At 39.0% G+C, this 19,724-nt stretch overlaps 1 protein-coding gene across 1 annotated transcript in view; it reads left to right on the top strand.

Moving 5' to 3' along the window:
• The window catches only part of cps1 (carbamoyl-phosphate synthase 1, mitochondrial), a 39,745-nt gene extending 23,166 nt beyond the window's left edge, over positions 1-16,579 (top strand). The window contains 12 exon segments of the mRNA XM_088415650.1: positions 1,282-1,349; positions 2,785-2,860; positions 3,795-3,872; positions 4,208-4,315; positions 4,653-4,742; positions 4,837-5,007; positions 9,423-9,497; positions 9,723-9,821; positions 11,292-11,351; positions 12,970-13,076; positions 16,048-16,177; positions 16,466-16,579. Coding sequence (XP_088271776.1) covers positions 1,282-1,349; positions 2,785-2,860; positions 3,795-3,872; positions 4,208-4,315; positions 4,653-4,742; positions 4,837-5,007; positions 9,423-9,497; positions 9,723-9,821; positions 11,292-11,351; positions 12,970-13,076; positions 16,048-16,177; positions 16,466-16,579 — 1,176 coding nt within the window.
• Positions 16,580-19,724: the final 3,145 nt, after the last annotated feature.

The following is a 19,724-nucleotide window of genomic DNA, read 5'->3' as shown; positions in this document are numbered from 1 at the left end:
TTTGTGCAACATCTCTCAAGCTGTGTCTCGTCACCCTCATGCTTGCTTCATGCTCCATCTTCATGGCCAACGTATATTTTCATTGTCTCGCATGTTATGCCCTTGAGCTTTGTGGCTGCTTGTATGTCATAAAAAAACAAAAAAAAAAACAAGAGAATTTAACAGGAGGATTCTCTCTCTCTCTCTCTCTCTCTCTCTCTCTCTCTCTCTCTCTCTATCTATCTATGGAGCAGTGGTTAGCACATCCGACTCACAGTTCAGGGACCCGAGTTCAAATCCACTTCGCTCCAGTCTTCCCGTTTGCATGTTCTCCCTGAACCCCCTCCCTGGTTCTCTCCGGGCGCTCCGGCTTCCTCCCACCCTCCAAAAACATGCATGCCAGGTGTACTGGACATATTAAATTGTCCTTTGATGTGATTGGGTATGCGAATAGTTGTTGCTGTCTGTGTGCCCTGCAATTGGCTGGCAACCAGTTTAGGGTGTCCCCCGCCTACTGCCCAAATTCAGCTGGGATTGGAACCACCAAGCCTGCGACCCTTGAGAGGAGAAGCGGCTCTAGAAAATGGATGCGTGGATGAACATCTTTTGCTTTTGCCGCTAGATGGCGACAACGTAGCGTTTATGTGAAGATCCCTTCACTCTATTGCCAGTGACACCATAAGTATAAACAGATATCACCAATCCTTGCAAATTATATACATATTGATACAGCACCCTTCATTTTAAAGCGTGTCAAATCACTTTGAGTTCAGATTGCATTTATAATGTCAGGTTTATTTATTTTAACCATATCAACTATTCACATTTGTTCCAGAAAGCAGTAGGTTGTGTTTTGTTGGTTTGATTTCTCAGAATAACAATATCTTTATGGCATAACAGACATTAGAGTTAAATTCTACAAAATTGAAGCCTGAAAGTGTGTATGCGTTGTTTCAAATCACTTATAGGGCAACATCAAGGGTGTGCTGTAGCCTATTCCAGCTGTACTGTAGTTGAAGCCCAAAAGTCACAGTTAGTTTCATCCAACCCAAAGAGCATTTTATAAAATTATGTACTCTCTATTTGCTGGGGTTGTCCTCATTTATTTATGAATCTGTGAACTACCTGAATTATGTTTTCTTCCATATCTCATTTAGTAGCAGCCTTTTTGAAAAAAAAAAAAGTACCTGCAATTGAACTATTGGACTTTTAGAAAAACGTCGACTTCTGTCCTTGGGGTTGAATGAGTTCACGACATTTGACTTGCATTTTATTTTGTTTTTTTTTTTATCCTCCACTTAGGAAGATGCCTTTACCTTTGCAAAGCAGGTGGGCTACCCCTGCCTGCTGCGTCCGTCTTACGTTCTCAGGTAAACTTCATTTCTCTCTCTCTCTCTCTCTCTCTCTCTCTCTCTCTCTCTCTCTCTCTCACACACACACACTCACACACGCACACACACACGCACACACACACACACACACACACACACACTCTTGAGATTGTCACTTGGCAGTCCCCATTGGATACTTGAATGTCACCACCTCAGAAAAGCATCCCAGAATGCATTGCTCAACTATGTGCAAGCGATTTATACATTCAAATCATATGTAAAACAGACAAAATTTAAAACATGTTCATGTTAATTCTAAACTTTGGTGATACTTGGTGATACTTCCATGCTCACATGCAAATTGCACGCCTCTTTATAACAAACCGGGTCAATTTCCCCCAAAAAGGTTGCTGCCAAATATTTAGTCAAAATCATAATTAGCTTTGCTTGCTTCATCACCTCAATTGCAATCGTAGACACAAAATGCATTTTGATCAATTTGAAAATTAGTACATTTTTTAAAATATATAAAATATATAAACTGGTTGAATTGTTTGCTTTATTGAAGAGTCATGAATACTTTCACAATTTAATATACAATAAAATGAGCACAAATATATCTTTTTTTATGAATTACCCAATGTTCTCTCTTTTCTTGACGTTACGGTGGCTTCTATCTAGGTAGAGACAGTGGCCATAGGCAGCACCAAAAACAAAGATTAAGCCAAACAGGGCACACATATATAACTTTTAGAAGATAAACTACATCAGTTCCAACACACCCAAATTATTTCACGGACCCCCTGCAGTCAGGCCACGGAACCCCTGGGGTCCCCACTGGACCTCACTTTTAGAACCAATGATATAGAGAAATATTTGCTTATATTTAATTTGCAACTTATTTAAGTGAAGAATTTCAGACTGTTTTTTGTACTCAAATCGTTCTTAAAAACATTAAGAAGTTTGAATTAGGTTTTGTTGGCAAGAAACTACATCTTACCACATGGTGTTTTTTTATTGTTTTCTTAAAACAAGAACATTTGTCTACTTTTTAAGAATCTTTTTCTTGTATTTGGTACGGCACTTTTTGCAGCGTGATCAGTTATCATTTGGGTTAGCAGGCCTGTCTGCTCCTAATAGCTGTTCTCCAAGCCCAAGGCCTTCATTTTTCCTACTCCCTCCCTCCCTCCAACACCCCATTCTTTCTAACGGGAAGAATACCCCGACAATCATTCTATCGTCACGCGGCGTATTCCCAGGAAAACTTGTGCACTTTGTTTCAAGAGCCCGCGGTGCTTTTCAATGGCCACGTTGGTTGTTGGCCATTTTTCCCGTTTCCAGACCTTGTTCCCGATGGTGATGCAACAGAAAGATAATGAGTGTTTGAAGCTTTTATGCGCTCCTCTTCGCGGCTCCTCTTCTCATGTGGCCTTCTGCCTCAATCCTTTTCTTTCCGCCTCTGCTGCCTCACTAGTGGCTCGGCAATGAACGTCGCGCACGGAGAGGAGGAGATGAAGCGCTTTTTGAAGGAGGCCGCCCAGGTGTCCCAGGTGAGCGCAATGTCCAAGTGTGTGGCCGGTGTGTGTGTGTGTGTGTGTGTGTGTGTGGAACGAGACAGTGTTTGTGCACGAGTGTCCTTGCTTCTAATAGACACACACACAGTAGATGCACACTTCATGCTGAGTTCTCCCTCTGCTTTCAATTATCTGCTGCTAGCAGCTGATGTAGCTGTTGGCTAGCCGAGTGTGCCCATTTTCTTCTTCACTGCACCCCCAAGTGGTTCAGGGGCAGCTGTCCCTTTCAAACAAAAACAAAAAAAAAGAAATAACAATACAGTACCCAGGGCTAGAATAATACACACATGCTGTACTTTATACACACACATTTCTACCTGCAGTGCACCAAAGCAGGCTTGTTAGTGGTTTTGTCTGATCTTTACTTTAGTGTGGCCATTTCTTGCAAAAGCGGATTCGCTGGGGTATTAAAAAAAAAGAGAAAAAAAAAGACTGGAAGAGAAAAATATCTTCATACACCTCATGGTGCACAAACATCTGCAGGAATGGACTTGAACATTTGTGATGAAAATTAAACAAAACTGTGTTCTATGTCTGAATATTGGTCATTATTTTAACACCTCTTTAGATAAATATAACCCTTTGACTTCCGTTTTTTTGAGAAAAAAATGGCATATATTACTTGTTTATAAGTATATGATACTTGGAAAATTATGAAAAAAAAAAAAAAAAAAAAAAATATATATATATATATATATATATATATATATATATATATATATATATATATATATATATATATATATATATATATATATATATATATATATATATATATCTCACCATGTACATTCTTCATTTTTTACCTGTGTATTTCAATCATTTTTTACAGTTGAAATGTATTTTTTGCAATTAAAAAAAAATACACGTTAAAAATATATATATTCAAGATATATCTTCTTTTATCCAGGAGCATCCTGTGGTTGTTACCAAATTCATTCGTGGTGCCAGAGAAGTTGAAGTGGATGCTGTTGCCAGTTGTGGGAAGGTACATTTTAATATACACACATTGATTTATTTATTTTACATATTTTTGTTTGGAGAAGAAGCGACAACTGACTGTGGAAAATGACCTGGAAATTATTGGAGTATCATTGTTGTTCATTTTGGTTTTCTGACAAAATACATAGCATGAACCTTGTCTATTATGCAGGAATATACAATTATTGTAGAAGTGTAGACGTTCCAAATTCTGTACATCAAAACAAAATGATTGTGAACTGTTCCAAATGTCAATGAAAGAAAGACTGAGTATTAAACCGGCAGACCTGAGTCTTGAGACACATACTGGCCTAATCCGTGGCCTAATCATTTTGTGTCTAGGTACTGGCCCATGCAATAACGGAGCATGTTGAAGATGCCGGGGTACATTCAGGAGATGCTACCTTAATGCTGCCAACACAGACCATTAGCCAAGGTTCCCTCGAAAAGGTCATTCATGCTCTACACACACCCACACACTCACTCATGTACGTGTACACAAACACGTCCGGCTATGAACAACTTAGCAGGTAAATACTTGCTAAATGCTGAGAAGCAGTTATAATTCTCCCTTTTGACTCAACAATACAAAATTCATCCATGAAACCATCCATGCATCCATCGTCTTAGTCGCGAGCTTGCTGGTGCCTATCCCAGCTGTCTTTGGGAAGTGGGCGGGTTGATCTTGTTGCAAGCCAATCGCAGGGCGCACAGAGACAAACGACTATTGAAATGTAAAAGCCTCGCTACCGCTCCTGTGTAAATTGTATTTTTCCATAATTCTCAGGTCAAGATGGTGACCCGAAAGATTGCGCAAGCATTTGAAATATCCGGACCATTCAACACTCAGTTTTTAGTAAAAGGCAATGACGTCATGGTGGGTGATCATTTCCATTGAGATGGGTGTGTGAAGATCAAGGTGTCGGAGACCAATCGTTGTAATTGTCATGTACCTTCGATGCTCCTTTTAGGTGATCGAGTGTAACCTGCGGGCATCGCGTTCTTTCCCCTTCGTATCGAAAACCATCGGTGTGGACTTTATCAACGTGGCAACCAAAGTGATGGTCGGAGAGCCTGTAAACGACGACGGGCTTCCCTCGCTAGAAAGACCCATCATTCCTGTAGACTACGTGGGGATCAAGGTGAGTGGTCTGTGACATCATAGTTCATGGCGTAAGATCGCTGTCAAAAAGACGTACGCGTGTTTCGCCATTCATTTCCGTGTTTGCGTACGACTCTCGCGAGGCACGACTTCACCAATGGTGAAACGCGCGTGTCTCGCAAGAGTCGAACTCAAACGCGGAAACGAATGGTGAAACAGGCGTTCGTCTATTTGACAGCGGCGGATACAAATGGTGAAATCTTTTTACAGCGATCTTACTCCATGTTAGTTCAGCAGTCTCTGCTGAATCACCTCATAAAATACCAAAGACTGGTCGGGAATGTCTGCGTGGTAGTTGTAGTAGATGCTTTCTTATACTACTAGCCTGGAGACTTACGGTACTTCTTTGATTGGATTAGAGAGCGTTTATGTTTCGCCAGCTGTTCCAAAGCCGTTTTTTTCTCCAAAGTAATTTCTCTCTCTAATTACGGTTGAGCTGCTGTAACAATGGTTGTCATTTGAAGCTAGTCGGGCAGGTATAATCCTTCACTTTCCCAGCCACCAAAAGTTTTCAATTTGGACTCCTCACGCTCGCGGGGAATATTAATCAGAGTTCTAAATACGGAATTCAAAAGACTTTAAATACTTCCAGGGTTTAGTTGAAGTCTGTGAAGGTAAACATGGACCCCTGCTGTAGAAACTAAAATACATTTCAACTGAACATCAAAGAAAAAAAAACACGTTTGTGCTTAACATCTTCTTCTTGATGAATCATAAACTGTATTTCATTTTTCAACTCTAATACACACTGATTTCAAAATTACACAGACTAAGAAGATTTACGTTGGTAACGATTTAAAGAAACTCCTCTGATGTGTGAGAAATTGCCACTATCCTCGACGTATAATGACCTGAGAACTATTTTTTTTTTCCTTTTCACAAATTCCATCTTGGTTTATTCCTTCTTTTTCCCTCCTTCCCTCTGAAAGTCTTCCATTTTTGACATTATTGTTTTCTTTCACTAACAAGTACCCAGCAAGTTTCAAAGCATACAAACAAAACTGGACTGGCAACTAGCAGAGTAGCCAAATGTCAGAAATATCAAAGGTTGTTTCAATCAGTCTTTTTCCAGGTTTAATATTGTTCAAAGTGATCATGGAAATAAAATTGCCATTTATATACAAACATATTGTTGACATTGTCTTGAGGTTTTCATAAATCTGGGTAAATCTGACCCTTAAAAGGAGGCATATATGAGACTGAGTCGCTTATAAGCACCACGGTAGCATAGTTCCCTTTCCTTGGGGGGCCTTTGCAAAAAATTGAAAAGCGCAGTTTCCGAAGAACAATCGTGGCCTTGCATGAACCCTTATGAATATCTGATGTGAATGCACGTTTGTTAGCTTTGGCAACAATTACAAATGTTTACATCTCACCGAAACGGAGAACAATCAAGACTGTTTCAGAAGAATTGAGAGAGTACCAGAATGTCTTAAGTACGTCTTAAAGGGCTTATAAAATGATATTTTTTTTCTTTCCAGAGTTTAATATGTTCATATACTGTCAATTACATTACATTTCTCAGCAGGAAGTAAAATCCCTTTTTAGCAGAAACTGCGTCTCTTGCGGTGTAGCTGCCTTGCCCCCTTCGTGACACGTCTCAATGTTGGCGGGCCACACAACATGCACCAACTATCATCTAGACTGCTCATCCTCATGAGGCCCATTGCGGACTATTCCAACACGGGGGGCAAAAACAGGGGGTACGGGGCCAAAAACAGGTGTTTTATTGACATTACATTGCAAATCAGTCCTGGGTGTATTATTTACTACTGACGTTGATTTTCCGGCTGTGTGCTCCCAAACACACGTCTTGGCCACACCAGCACTTCTACAGTAAATAAAACATTGCTGTTTACTTGGCTGACTCGGTGCCAAATCTTTCCTTATCATTTCCGGAACCAAAAGAAAACTAAAAGAATTGGATATGGTCAGTGTGTATTTTCTCTTGCACAGGCGGTACGGGGCAGTGTAGGGGAGTTGCAAGTTGCTCCTGTCATGCTCCTGTCATCATATCCGCACCTCAAGCAGTTTTCATCCGCACGGGCGGGGTCGGTGCGAGAGCGCAAAATAAGAAAGAAAAGCTTAGAAATGCATCAATGAAAGAAAATTACACTTGGGAGTGTTTAGGGTGAGAAATCAACATTGGAACATGGTTAAACGCTCCATAAAGTTGACCTTTCATGCTACGGCCCCTTTAAATACAATTGCAACCTTGAAAAACCTTTGCAGCCGTTCGGCCCTCATTGGAATCGGGGCTTAAGCCAATCTGACAGTGATGGTATTGCCCCCTGATGCTGATCTGAAGTTTTTATCACTGGCAGAGTTCAGTAAAAGCCTTAGCTGAACTTGATTATTGTTCTGTGCTCGGACCAGCCAAAATAAACCACTCCGATGGGGAAAACAAAACGAGAGTTTGATCGCGGACGAAGGGCCTGTTGTGTCAAAGCACCCTAAAATAAGTATTCATATATTCATGCAAGGAGTCCTTCCGTCGTTTCTTTAACGTTTTTATAGTGTCGAAAAAATAAAATATTCATCTTGCCCATCTCGTGTTCTGTTTTCCAAAAGATGTTGCTTCCACCTCCGACAAGGTTCACTGTCAGAAACAATATGAAGTGGAAATGTTTGACTTTATTTTCCTCAGCTTGGCTGGCACCCTGAGATAAAATTGTCGAGGAGCTTTCACAATTTCTCTGTCTCAGGCGTAGGAGGTTAGTGGGGATATGGAGATGGGGAAGCTCCGTTATTGTGTGTTGGGCTTTGTACTCCCAAACACAGCAATTTTGAAATTGCAGCGCTCCCCATTAGAACTCAGTCGCCAACTCAGAGTTTTCTTTCTTCGTCTCCTTTTTCGCAAGGCGGTATTTAAAATGCAAACAATGTCTTTCATCGTTCTTTTCAGCGCATCGCAAATGTTTAAAAATGATTGACATCATGTGACCCATCACCCCTATGTGATTTTTTTTTCCACTTGGCTACAGTGTCATTTAATCTAATGTGCGCACGGCTATGTGGATAGTCCAGTTTTTTTTTTTCTGGCGCTCTTTGAACAGTGCAATGATAAGCTTTACCACATTTCTCATATTGTTCTTTTGGACATTAGTATGCTCATGTTACATTCAGCTGATTAGATAACTTGTCTCAAGGATGAATCCCTCGAGTGGCCGCTGTGTGTGCGTGTGTGTCTTCAAACAACATCCATTTTGTCCCTTTTTCCTTTTTCCTATTCCACATTTGATTCTTCTGCCCCGTGAGCTACAATTATTTGTGTGTGTATATACTGATATATATATATATATATATATATATATATATATATATATATATGTGTGTGTTTTTTTTTTTTACCCTGCCTGTTTTTTTGATCAGAGGTCCCCACCGCTCTGTGGATCAACTGTTACCGGGCTGCATTTTGGCACCAATTTAATTCATTCTTTAACAGTTCATTCATTTTTCTTGGTTTAGCTTTATCTTTGTTTTTGGGCGCTACCTCTGGCCACTGCTGATATTACATTTTATAATGAGGACAGATGATGTGGCTACACAAGAGTCTGTGACACACACATTCTGTCTGTGTGAAACGTGGCCCACGAGTGTATATAAGTCTTACTTTCTTTGTAAGAATGTTGTCATTTGTGATAAAATGCACACAATTAGTTTCCTTGTTGATCAAATAACTCGTGACTGTGGAAAACATGCTAGCTAATGTGAGTTCTTATCTTCAGCATGTTATATAGTGCTGCCTTGTATCCATTTGCTCATTAGTAATTTCGTTTGAGCGAGGTATTTACCTTTGCTATGTTAGCATATGCAAAGGTTTTGCACTGATATGTAATCATTTGCATCTAATTAATATTTTGTATTGAAATGAATATAATTTGCAATTCAGTTATATGATTAATCAAATCATTGAAAACTGTATACATTGTGAGGTGGCAGCCTTAAAGTATTTTCGAGACTCAAGCAGGCTGAGTGCCCCCATTAGCTTGTCGTGAATGTTGAGCTCATATTTTAGATGTCCCACCCCCTCCCCCACCCCCACCACTTCCGTGGTGATAAAAAGGTTGGGGACCCCTGCTTTAGATGTATTGATAGCTTGACTTTTGACCACATATGCTACATATACAAGTTATTTTTCATAGTTCACACTCGTTTGCAATTGTCAGCCTTTATGGGGCTCAAAAGGTTTTCTCTCTAGGTGGCAGCAATGTCCTGAAAATTGCTCTTGTCCTTTTTCAAATATATACTAAATGTCTCACACCCTTTGATATGTATGTCAATTAACAGACGTATGCCCTCTGAAACTTACAAGTCCCCAAGTGGGTTTTCCAAGAGTTGTTAAAATCAATTTTCAAGTGCATGACCAATATTTTTCTCACCATTTCCTCCCAGGCACCGATGTTCTCTTGGCCACGCCTGAGAGATGCAGATCCTGTACTTCGCTGTGAGATGGCCTCTACTGGAGAGGTGTGTTCTTTGAATTTGACTGTATATGACACTGTAAGTGACATTGAACCTACGCTGAGCGCTCCGAGTTCCTAGCAAAGAGAAGGTTACGTGAGGGGGTGATGGAGGAAAAATCACCTTCAGTTAAACGTAAACATTCCTGTAAAGGCAGCACATTTCTAAATGTGCTTGCAAGGTGGGATAACAGTATAATAGTGTCGTATCTATTCTATGACTTGATTCTAGGTTGCCTGTTTTGGACCAAACATTTATTCAGCTTTCCTGAAGGCCATGCTTTCCACCGGATTTAAGCTGCCACAGAGGGGCATCCTGATCGGGATTCAGGTAAGGCCTCTGTTTGCCACTCACATCCTGTTTGCCTTTTCGAATCGGAAATGCAAATAAATTCTTTATGCCATGGGTGTCAAACCGGTTTAAGCTTGCCGCATGGAGCAAAATCTATTCCCAAGTGGGCCGGAACAATGAAATAATGGTATATATTTATATTTACCTTTTAAACAATAACTTCAAATGTATTATTCTTTTTATTATTGTCCTTGATAGTACAACAACACTATAATAGGGATAATTTTTCGCATGCACCCGTGGGAGCTTTAGGAGCATTATGATGTACGTAACAGACATGGCGACCTCCCATGTTATGTAATTTGATGTTAACTAGTAAACACATTTATGTTATATAATTTAATGTTAACTAATAAACACATTCATGTATATAATTTAATGTTAACTAGTAACCACATTTAAAGGCAAGTGTTTGAAATTCATAATAATTTAATTTATTATTTTTTAAGGAAAAAAGGTCTAAGTCTTACACAGTGTGACTTTAACCATAAAACATTAGCATTAATATTAATCATAAAACATTTGAAAATTTTCAATTATTGAAAAACTCAGCTCATTTTTATTCTTTACATTACACTAATAATCTTGTGGGCCGGGTTAAACCTGTTTGCAGGCCAGAACCAGCCCGCAGATAAATTATGATAATGTCCATGGATAATGTCCAAAATCAAACAAATAAAACCACTATTATTCATAAATATTTAACATAATACAATCATTGAACAATTCAAGTGTTTCATTTATTGAAAAATTTCTGCTCTCTTTTATACTTCACAAAATCAGGGCCGGATTAAATCCATTTGCGGGCCTCAACTGGCCTGCGGGCCATATGTTTTACACCCCAACCTTAGGGTCATATGACGCAATAACCGTTTATTCGGAAGTAGCGCCCGGACCACTTTTAACAGCTGTATAATGATCGTTAAGGGGTTAAGTTTTGCAAAAAGGCCAGCCACCAAAAGCTTGCCTCGGCGCTGCCTCGTGTCGCCACACGCCAGTTTGAGTAATTAGTTCTGCTCTCGCTACGGGCTGTCAAAGTGTGGAGTTTGACTAATCCAACTTTAACAAAGCATTCATTACAAAGGGTGTGTAATTGGCACCCTTGGGGAAGTGGACCACTTCAAGGCAAATGCCTGGGGTCACAAATACACCCCAACATGGCTGACACATCCAGAACACAGCCGTAGCACACTGCGAATTCATCTCCGTGGTCTAGTGAATGATTTCACACTGAAGGCTATCTGATTAAATATACAATATTTAGCATAAAACCTCATTGATGACGAATAGTTTGATCTGTAATCTGTCTAGTTTTCTCCAAACAAACATGTCCTGTCTGACGATATTGCCAATTATTATTTTTTTTCCAAGTCCATTGCATAACGGCTTAATGAAAACATGTTGACTGTTGAGCACCTTTCTACTTTTATCCTTTTTTTCAAATGCCAGCATTCATTCCGGCCCAATTTTCTGGCTACAGCCCATCAACTGAAAAAGGATGGTTTCAAGGTGAGTATTAAAAGCATTTTATGTTCGCTGACTAAATTTATTTGATGTACTTTGGACCGGAGGTCCCCAACCACCTGGTCGCATGGGCCGCACTCGAAATAATGATGTTTTTGAACTGACTTAGTTTATCCCTTAACTGTGCTTATTTTGGCTTGATCTTTATTACATTTATTACATTTTGTAGTGAGGAAGGACGATGTGGCTTCGCTTGAGAGCACTGTCGGTGATACACTTGTTGTTCTGTCTCTCTGTGAAATCTGGCCCATGGGTGTCTGCAAGTCTTATTTTCTTTGTACAAATAAGCTTAACATTTCGACAACATGAAATGTACAAACAGGAATGCATGTTGCTTAAACGAAAATCCAAACACCACCCACAAGCGATGCTTCGCGGGTACAAACAGCAAGCGGAAATGACGAGAACAATGGAGCTGTCGAGCGACTGTAAACAGGGAATTTAGCGTGTTGTTCAGTTGTCGTCGTCAATACCCCGTGAGCCGGAGGTGTCATGTGATTAAATCATCGTACCGTAATACAGCTTGGAATTAACTGATAGATCAATTACTTGAAAACGCCTGGGGAGGGAGGCAAAACAACACAAACACTTGCCAGAATTTACATAAATTACTCAAAATCACCTGAAGAAGGGGGCAAAACAACACAAACACTAGCCATCATTTAGTTCAATTACTCATAAACGCTTGAAGAGGGAGACAAATCAACACAAACGCTAGACAGAATTTGGATCAATCAGCATCAGGATAAGCGGCTATAGAAAATAGATGGATAGTCCAAAACGCCTGAAGAGGGAGGCAAAATAACAATTGCCAACTCTCTCACAGGCCATGACAAGTTCATTATTTCGGGGCCGTGGAACGGTGGTACAGACCCTCTGGTCAATGGTATTTTTGCCAAGGCAAAGGTGGTTTGATGACCCTCAAATGTTACGAAATCAGTTTTCTCACTTTATTTTACACCCTGTTCTCACAAGAATTAGGCAAATAAACAAAAAACAACCGCTACCAAATTTGTAATATAATAAAAATGGAGCAAAAAAGCTACAAACACAAGAATGAAATGGATGCTAACACAGAAACAAAACAAGATTTTTTAAAAATGTTTTTGTTTTGTTTGCAGCTGTTTTAATTATATGTTTTAATTATATTTAATTGACATGTATATTTTTTTGCTCTTGTTTCATTGTAAATTTGCTTCCATATTATTTTTTGTGATTACACCCTTTTTTGCTGCATTTTTTTAATGACTTTTTTTCCTGCCGCAACCGTGCTTGTAGCATCCTGTCGTTTGCAGTGTGTTTGCCACGGACCGTACCCATCACCACTTTACCAGTCAAGAGTTAACCCCACCTCTCACTCAAATTCAGCTCAGAGGCCCGTGAACTTACTGCGGATAAACGATTAAAAAAAAATAATAATAAAAATGAAAAAAAAACAGATATTGATATTTTTAATTTACACCTGTTTGACTCCTTTTTTTAACTTTTCAAAATTTTGATTCAGATTTGTACAACTTCACAGCCAATTATTGAAAGCATGAAATCCATTTTCTTACTTTATCTCGCCACTACAATTGTTATTTTTCTGCTCATGTTCCTGCAGCTCTATGCTACAGAATCCACGTCAGCTTGGCTTTGTGCTAATGACGTACCTGCAACTCCAGTAGCCTGGCCAACCGAAGGAAAGAACACTTTGCCCAGTATAAAGAGGTTGGAAATCATCTTTTCACGCCGCTCTTTTGTCTTTGCATGATGTACAGTAACCAAGTCTGCCTGTTCAAAGTAGAGCCAAACATCCCTGAAGGGCTGCTAAAGTAATCAGTAAACCTTCTTTAAATTCCAAATTAGGATATCTGATGAGCGTACGATGCTGAGATCTGAGGGCAGACCACCTTCATTATCTTGCTTATATGCTGCCAAGATCAAAGAAAGAGCCGTGGACTCAGAAGTCCACTTCATTGCATTTGCCAATGAATATGGAGAGTGAGCAAAGTGTTTCTACCACACCATCGTGACAGCAATGTCAAACACAATAAAGGAAACGAAACATTATTATTATTATTATCGAAATGAAACAAATGTAAATATTGTAAATGTTAAGCATTTGTAATTGCATTACATTAATTTTTCAAAGTGAATTCAAATTATTGTCGAAAGTACAGCCAATTTTGGACTATAAACCAAAACTTTTTTCCTCATGATTTGAGCCCTGCGACTTAAAGTGCAGTGCGTTTTAGCTGTGCATTTATGTACTAGCCACTACGGAGCAATCCACCAGTAAAGTAAATGTGTGTATCTGTTCAAGGTGTCTATTTTTGGATCAAATATGAAAAAAACAAATAATAATAATAATAAAAACTAAAGAAATGTGAATCAATAGCTGTGCTCATAAAGAATTTTGAGAAAATGATATTCAAAATATAAAGGGGTGTCAAACTCATTCTTATCGAGGGCCACATTGCATCAGTTTCTGTCAGAGGGCCGGGATATATATACAGTATATATATATACACACACATATATATATGCACATATATATATATATATATATATATATATATATATATATATATATATATATATATATATATATATATATATATATATATATATATATATACACACACATATATATACACTGTATATTTCTGATCTGCAATTTTTGAAAATATGTTGGCGCTAAACATGGAGGCATGTTCAGTCAAGCATGGAACAGGCATGTTCCCAAATATCTGATGTTACAACTTGTGTCTTATAGTCTGTGCGGCTGATCTGTGACAAAAAATGTTTTTTTTGGTCAATTTTTCCTGCCGCGGCTTACAGTCCGGAATTTAGGGTAAATGTCGCAGTATGACAGGCACTAGTTGCGGTGCTCTATTACTGCTTCAGTTCCCAAGTTTGTAGGCATGTAGAATAACTGACGCACCTTGAAGGTTACTTTAGTTGCCGGATAATACCTCCACAAAGATTTTCTGACTATGCAGCGGTGATGCCATCTGTTTGAAATGAGGTGTTAGGGATTACTCTCACACACATAGACACAGGCAAGTCTGGCAGGCATCAGCTGTGCGAGGTGGCACACGGGCCAACACTTTATAGAAGAGCACGCCCTGTGTTCCCTCTGTCATCTGTCTCTCATATCGTCCTTTGGAATCTATTCCACATGCTGTCAAACAGCGCAGCATGAAAAATCCTGCCGTGTACACTACACGTGACTGTGAGAGAGGGACAGGTGTGAACAATTGTAAGAGAAATACAACTAGAATTCAGGAAAGTGCAGATATTACTCACGATTAAATCCGCAATACGGCTAACCTTAGAATGAAACAGAAGTGTGACCAAACAACAAACAGCTGTCTCACACAATGCGCCGCAACTAAGCTCCAAGCTAATCAATTACAACACTTTCATATCGCTCACATATGCCAACTTTTTTGCATCTATTTATGATGCAACCTGCCAAGCCTAACCGTATTTTCCGGGCTATAAGTCGCTCCGGAGTGGCATCCATAAAATGTATCATAAAGAAGAAGAGACATTCATATTTCTCAGAGTACAAGCTGAGTTTCTTTTCCTCATTTTCGACCCCCATATTTGGGCGGGTTGACTTTTAACCGCATAACTCAAAACACAACCATTTTTCCCTAACAAATCTGTGTTTGAATAACATTAATTCAAATGTGAGATACGTAATATAATGTCATTTAAAAGGCTTAAAGTGATTAGATTATACCTTTAATTTGATATAGTATTCCTTCATTTTAGAGCGTTTGCACAGGACATCACAAAAATGCACTTTCGTCACCTTATTGCCTCTTTGTTGTCAACGAGGAGGCGGCGTTGAACATTTTTTTCAGCAAACTTTGACAAATTATGAAAAGGAAAAGACGGCTTGACATCGAAAGAAGACAGCTGGGAGCTGAAATTTCATCCAGATGGTGACAACGCGTCAAAGTTCAACATGGCATGACCAGTTATCACAGTAGCAAAAGTGTGTCAAAATACTGCCAGAATGATGCGGATGTAAATGAACCAAAATGGTAAAAATAGTGCACAAGGGTTAAAAAAAACACACACATTTCTAATTTTCACATTTCCAGTACACAGTTGCTGAGTTTTCCCAAACTATTTAATTTCGAGTAATAAATTTTGCCGTTTTGGCATTTTTTGGGTCAAGCTATTGAATTGTGCCCCCTGGACAGCACCAGCTGTCTAAATACCACCAGTCACTAAATAAGCCCATTTGAGAGGAATACGGTTATCTGAAATTCAAACTCGCTGGATAAGTAATGCCCAAAATTTGTTTATGGAAAAGTTACTAAATGTGTAATGAACCGTTGGGATGCAATTTCATCGTATTGGTACCGTTCCTATACCCACTGTCATTTTCTTGAGAAGCGCAAGGACGCATTGGGTTTTAAAAAGGTAAAGCTAAAGCTAGAGGTTGCTTAGACTGCCTTTTCAGCCACGTGGCACATCAAAAGCAATAAATAGATAGGAAACCGTTCATTCTTCTTTTCATAGCGTTACATGTGACTTAAGTTGAAAGTGTATTTCGAATGTATACTTGTTTATTATGTATATTTAATTGTAATTTTTCTCTTTAACTTGATTGTTCCACTGGTTTAGAATTTAAGGCATGGCTTTGTTATCTCAGACCCTTTCTTTTGTATTTTCTTAGGTTGATCAGCGAGGGTCATATTGACCTGGTGGTGAACTTGCCTACCAACAACACACGGCACCTGAAAGATAACTTCCTCATTCGCAGAATGGCCGTCGATCATGGCGTGCCCTTGATCACCAATTATCAGGTTGGTTAATTTTCTTTGAGCTATTTTCCGCACTATAGGGCACATCGGATTATGAGGTGCACCCAGTCCAACGATTGGCCCATTTACAAACTGGTTTCATAAATGGGGTGCACCGCGTTATAAGGCGCATAGAATAGAAGGTAGAGTAGTGGCTGGTTTTGCGTTATGCATCCACTAGATCAGGGGTTTCAAATATACTGAAAGAGTTCTGATTTTTGTTCTGAGATTTTGATTGCTATTAAATGAAAAACTTTGCGATAATATCCCCAACCCCCGCTGTGGTTTTAGGTTGCGAAGCTATTTGCCGAGGCAATTTCCTACGCGGGTGATCTTGACTCCACCAGCCTCTTCCACTACCGGCAGAGAGAAGACCAGCACAGAGGATATTGACAACAAGGCTAGTGTTTCCTTTTCTGCCCTTGAGTACATTTTTGAAGCCTCGACGCTTTTCTTGCTCTGAGAAATCTGCTTTCCCAATAATTTCATCAAGGTCAAGAAGGCATCTGCAGCCTGTCAGGAAATATTTAGAAAGAATTTATATTTTCACGCTGCATCAAGAAACATTTCAAAAGGTCTTAAAAGTACAAGTTGCCATGCCAAGTTGTCACGCCGAATTTAAATATGTTCTCATCCCCTTCCAACGGAGGGCTGTTGCTAATACAGAATGTGGTGACAATAATAGGACTTGACTTGAAAATTGAACTTGTTGCGACTCATAACTTTATGTACTCATCATATCTCAATTTTGAGTGAGATGTGGAATGTTGAGTGGACGTTGTGTTATGAACACAGTCAAATCCTCAGTGTTTTTTCACAGTTTATGTAATGGTTTACAAAGCTTGGAAAAAAAATATGGTGAAGAACAGAACATTATATTATTATTGTAATTCCTCCAATAATATATAAGACTCAATGTGTATAGAACGCACCCTTCATTTTGAGGTCAAATTTGGTATTTTCTATGCTACTGTGTATAAGATGCACCAACACTTTGGCAACATTGTAAAACCACCAACAAAACAGAATAAATCTTGTCTTCCTAACCTCTTCATATTTTCTTGCCTTTAAATCCGTAAGTTTTATATTTGTTATGCATTAAGTTGCTGTAATTCCCCAGATATAAGACACACCTGTGTATGACCCACCCTTAGTTTTGGGTCATACACAAGTGTGTTTTTCCCCCATGCTTGGGCCATTTCCTCTGTTTGGGGCATGGCTGAAGGCATGTTTTTTTTTTCTCCTCCATCAACTGTTCGAGCTCGTCATATCAATTTTGTTGTGTTGTACTGCAGGTGTAATGACTATCTATCTATCTATCTATCTATCTATCTATCTATCTATCTATCTATCTATCTATCTATCTATCTCTGTCTGTCTGTCTGTCTGTCTGTCTGTCTGTCTGTCTGTCTGTCTGTCGCTCGCTCGCTCGCTCGCTCGCTCGCTCTCCATCCCAAAAATGATCAAAACAACGCAAGGGTTAATGTAGAGACACTTTGAGTGGTAATGTCCGCTGGTGATTATTTGCTATTGGAAACAAAATATATTAAATCATTTTCCTACCTGTTTGTGAATTTACTCTCTGAAAATGAGAGAAGCTTGAATTTTTAAACATGTAATGTTTACTTATTCGAAAAGGAAAAATAATCGCAATTCAAATGTTTTTCATAATCATTCCGATCCACATACTAGCGTTGCTGCTGAGGCAGAATGAGGAGTTCATCAAAGGGGCTCGCAAACAACCCTGACATACAGTAAATTTAAATAAGTCCCCCGATGGCCAATCAAAGCCACAGTGTCACCTGTGTGCGGATTTAAAATGGAATTAATCACACCAGCAGTATTAATATACAGCACAAGCACAAGTTTTACCTTGCGGTGGAATTGATTTATTTTCTGCCTCTGCCTGTTGAGTGTGCCTCATTAAGCACATTTAAGTCTATTAACTGTTAAGAAGCCCGTGCATGTATATTGAATGAACTATGGGGCTTTGGACAGCTTGAGGTTATGCCTGAAGGTCAGTTGAAAAGTCCACGTCCGATTGATAAAAAGCACCCGGCCGTGCAGAGTGCGAATGGGATGATCTGAAATTCCGAGAGCCCCATATCAATGCTTCTCGTTTTTGCTTGAGGCAAGCAGCTCCAGGCTGCATTAGTTGAGGCTGTGACATCTCGTCCTAATGGATGGCTTTCGAGTTCCATGATGGCCGTGGTTTGCGTTTACACGCAAATTTCCTTTTTATTTTTCAAATACAATATTTAAATTCCCACCAAAAATAAAAAAATAAAAAGGTTAATGGAATTTCAATGGGATTTGCTTAACATTTCCATTATGTAATCTGGATGATGGAAAACACAAAAATGATTGTTGACCTATATAGTTTTTAGTCCTGAGACTAAAAACTTTAACCCTTTTCTTTTATTTCCTTGTTTTTGCATGCAGTCAGACTTGTTAATTGGATGAGTAACATAACATAATTATTGTACTGTTTTTATGCAGTGAAAAGTGAATGACATTTACATTTCCGGTAGGTTAAGAGCAATGGTTCTCCAAGTGGGGTCCACGGACCATCAGAGGTTTGTGGCTTGACTGCGAAACAATTTGGGTTATTATTAAAAACATATTTTTGTGTTCATTTCATTTTACTTGTCTCCATTCCAAGATTCAAGAGTTGTATTGTCACATGCGTAGTCACATTAGTCAATGGAATTCTTATTCTGTTCATTTCCCCAAGCAGACCTACACACACAATAGAGCAAATAATAAAGTAGGCAAAAAAAAAAAAAAACCTAAACACATTCTTCAATCCTATAAAAAATAACAATCTGTTGACTCAGTCAACAATAGTTCATCATAGAAATTTACAGGCAGGAACTTTACAAATTGGAAGCTTAACCTCTCATTTTGTGACACAAATGGCTTTCCATGATATCGTTTATGGTAAGCGCGGTGCTTATAGGACATGAGAGTGGGACGTCTCTGCTCACCCTATTGCGGCGCCTGTTAAATACCATTGAGACAGCAAGACATTAGCAGCGATGGCTTCTCATTCCACTCGTCATTTTGCGGCGTAATTGTTCCGCACGCCATCAAACAGCGCGAGTCCCCATCTGTGGCAAGAAATTGTGGCAATAATGTGTTACCATGCTGCTTAATTCGAATCCACTATTGTTTGACGGGTTCTGTTCACCGCACGGCTTTCACCCACTTGTTCTAGGTGTATCGTATTTTCTGCGCTATAAAGCGCACCTAAAAGCCTTCAATTTTCTCAAAAAGCTGACAGCGTGCCTTATGATCCGGTACGCCTTATACATGCATAAACGTAAAAAAAAAATGAAATAACTTAATCGCCGTGCAAATTCTTCAATTTTCACATCTGCATTTTAGATATAAATGCAAATTTTTGCAATTACAATTTTATAACATCCTGTTAAACATTTTGATACACTATATACAGTATGCTCCAATTTTGATACAATTTATAAAAAAGGGAGTTTTTATAAAAGAAAATGTGATTTTATTGTTTTTAAATCAACAAAACTATATATTT

This window comes from Hippichthys cyanospilos, chromosome 5, assembly GCF_059441005.1.
Source record: "Hippichthys cyanospilos isolate Australia breed blue-spotted pipefish chromosome 5, RoL_Hcya_1.0, whole genome shotgun sequence".
In the NCBI taxonomy this organism is placed as follows: Eukaryota; Metazoa; Chordata; class Actinopteri; order Syngnathiformes; family Syngnathidae; genus Hippichthys; species Hippichthys cyanospilos.
The sequence above is the reverse complement of the archived record's forward strand: the minus strand, read 5'-3'. Positions and strand labels throughout refer to the sequence as shown.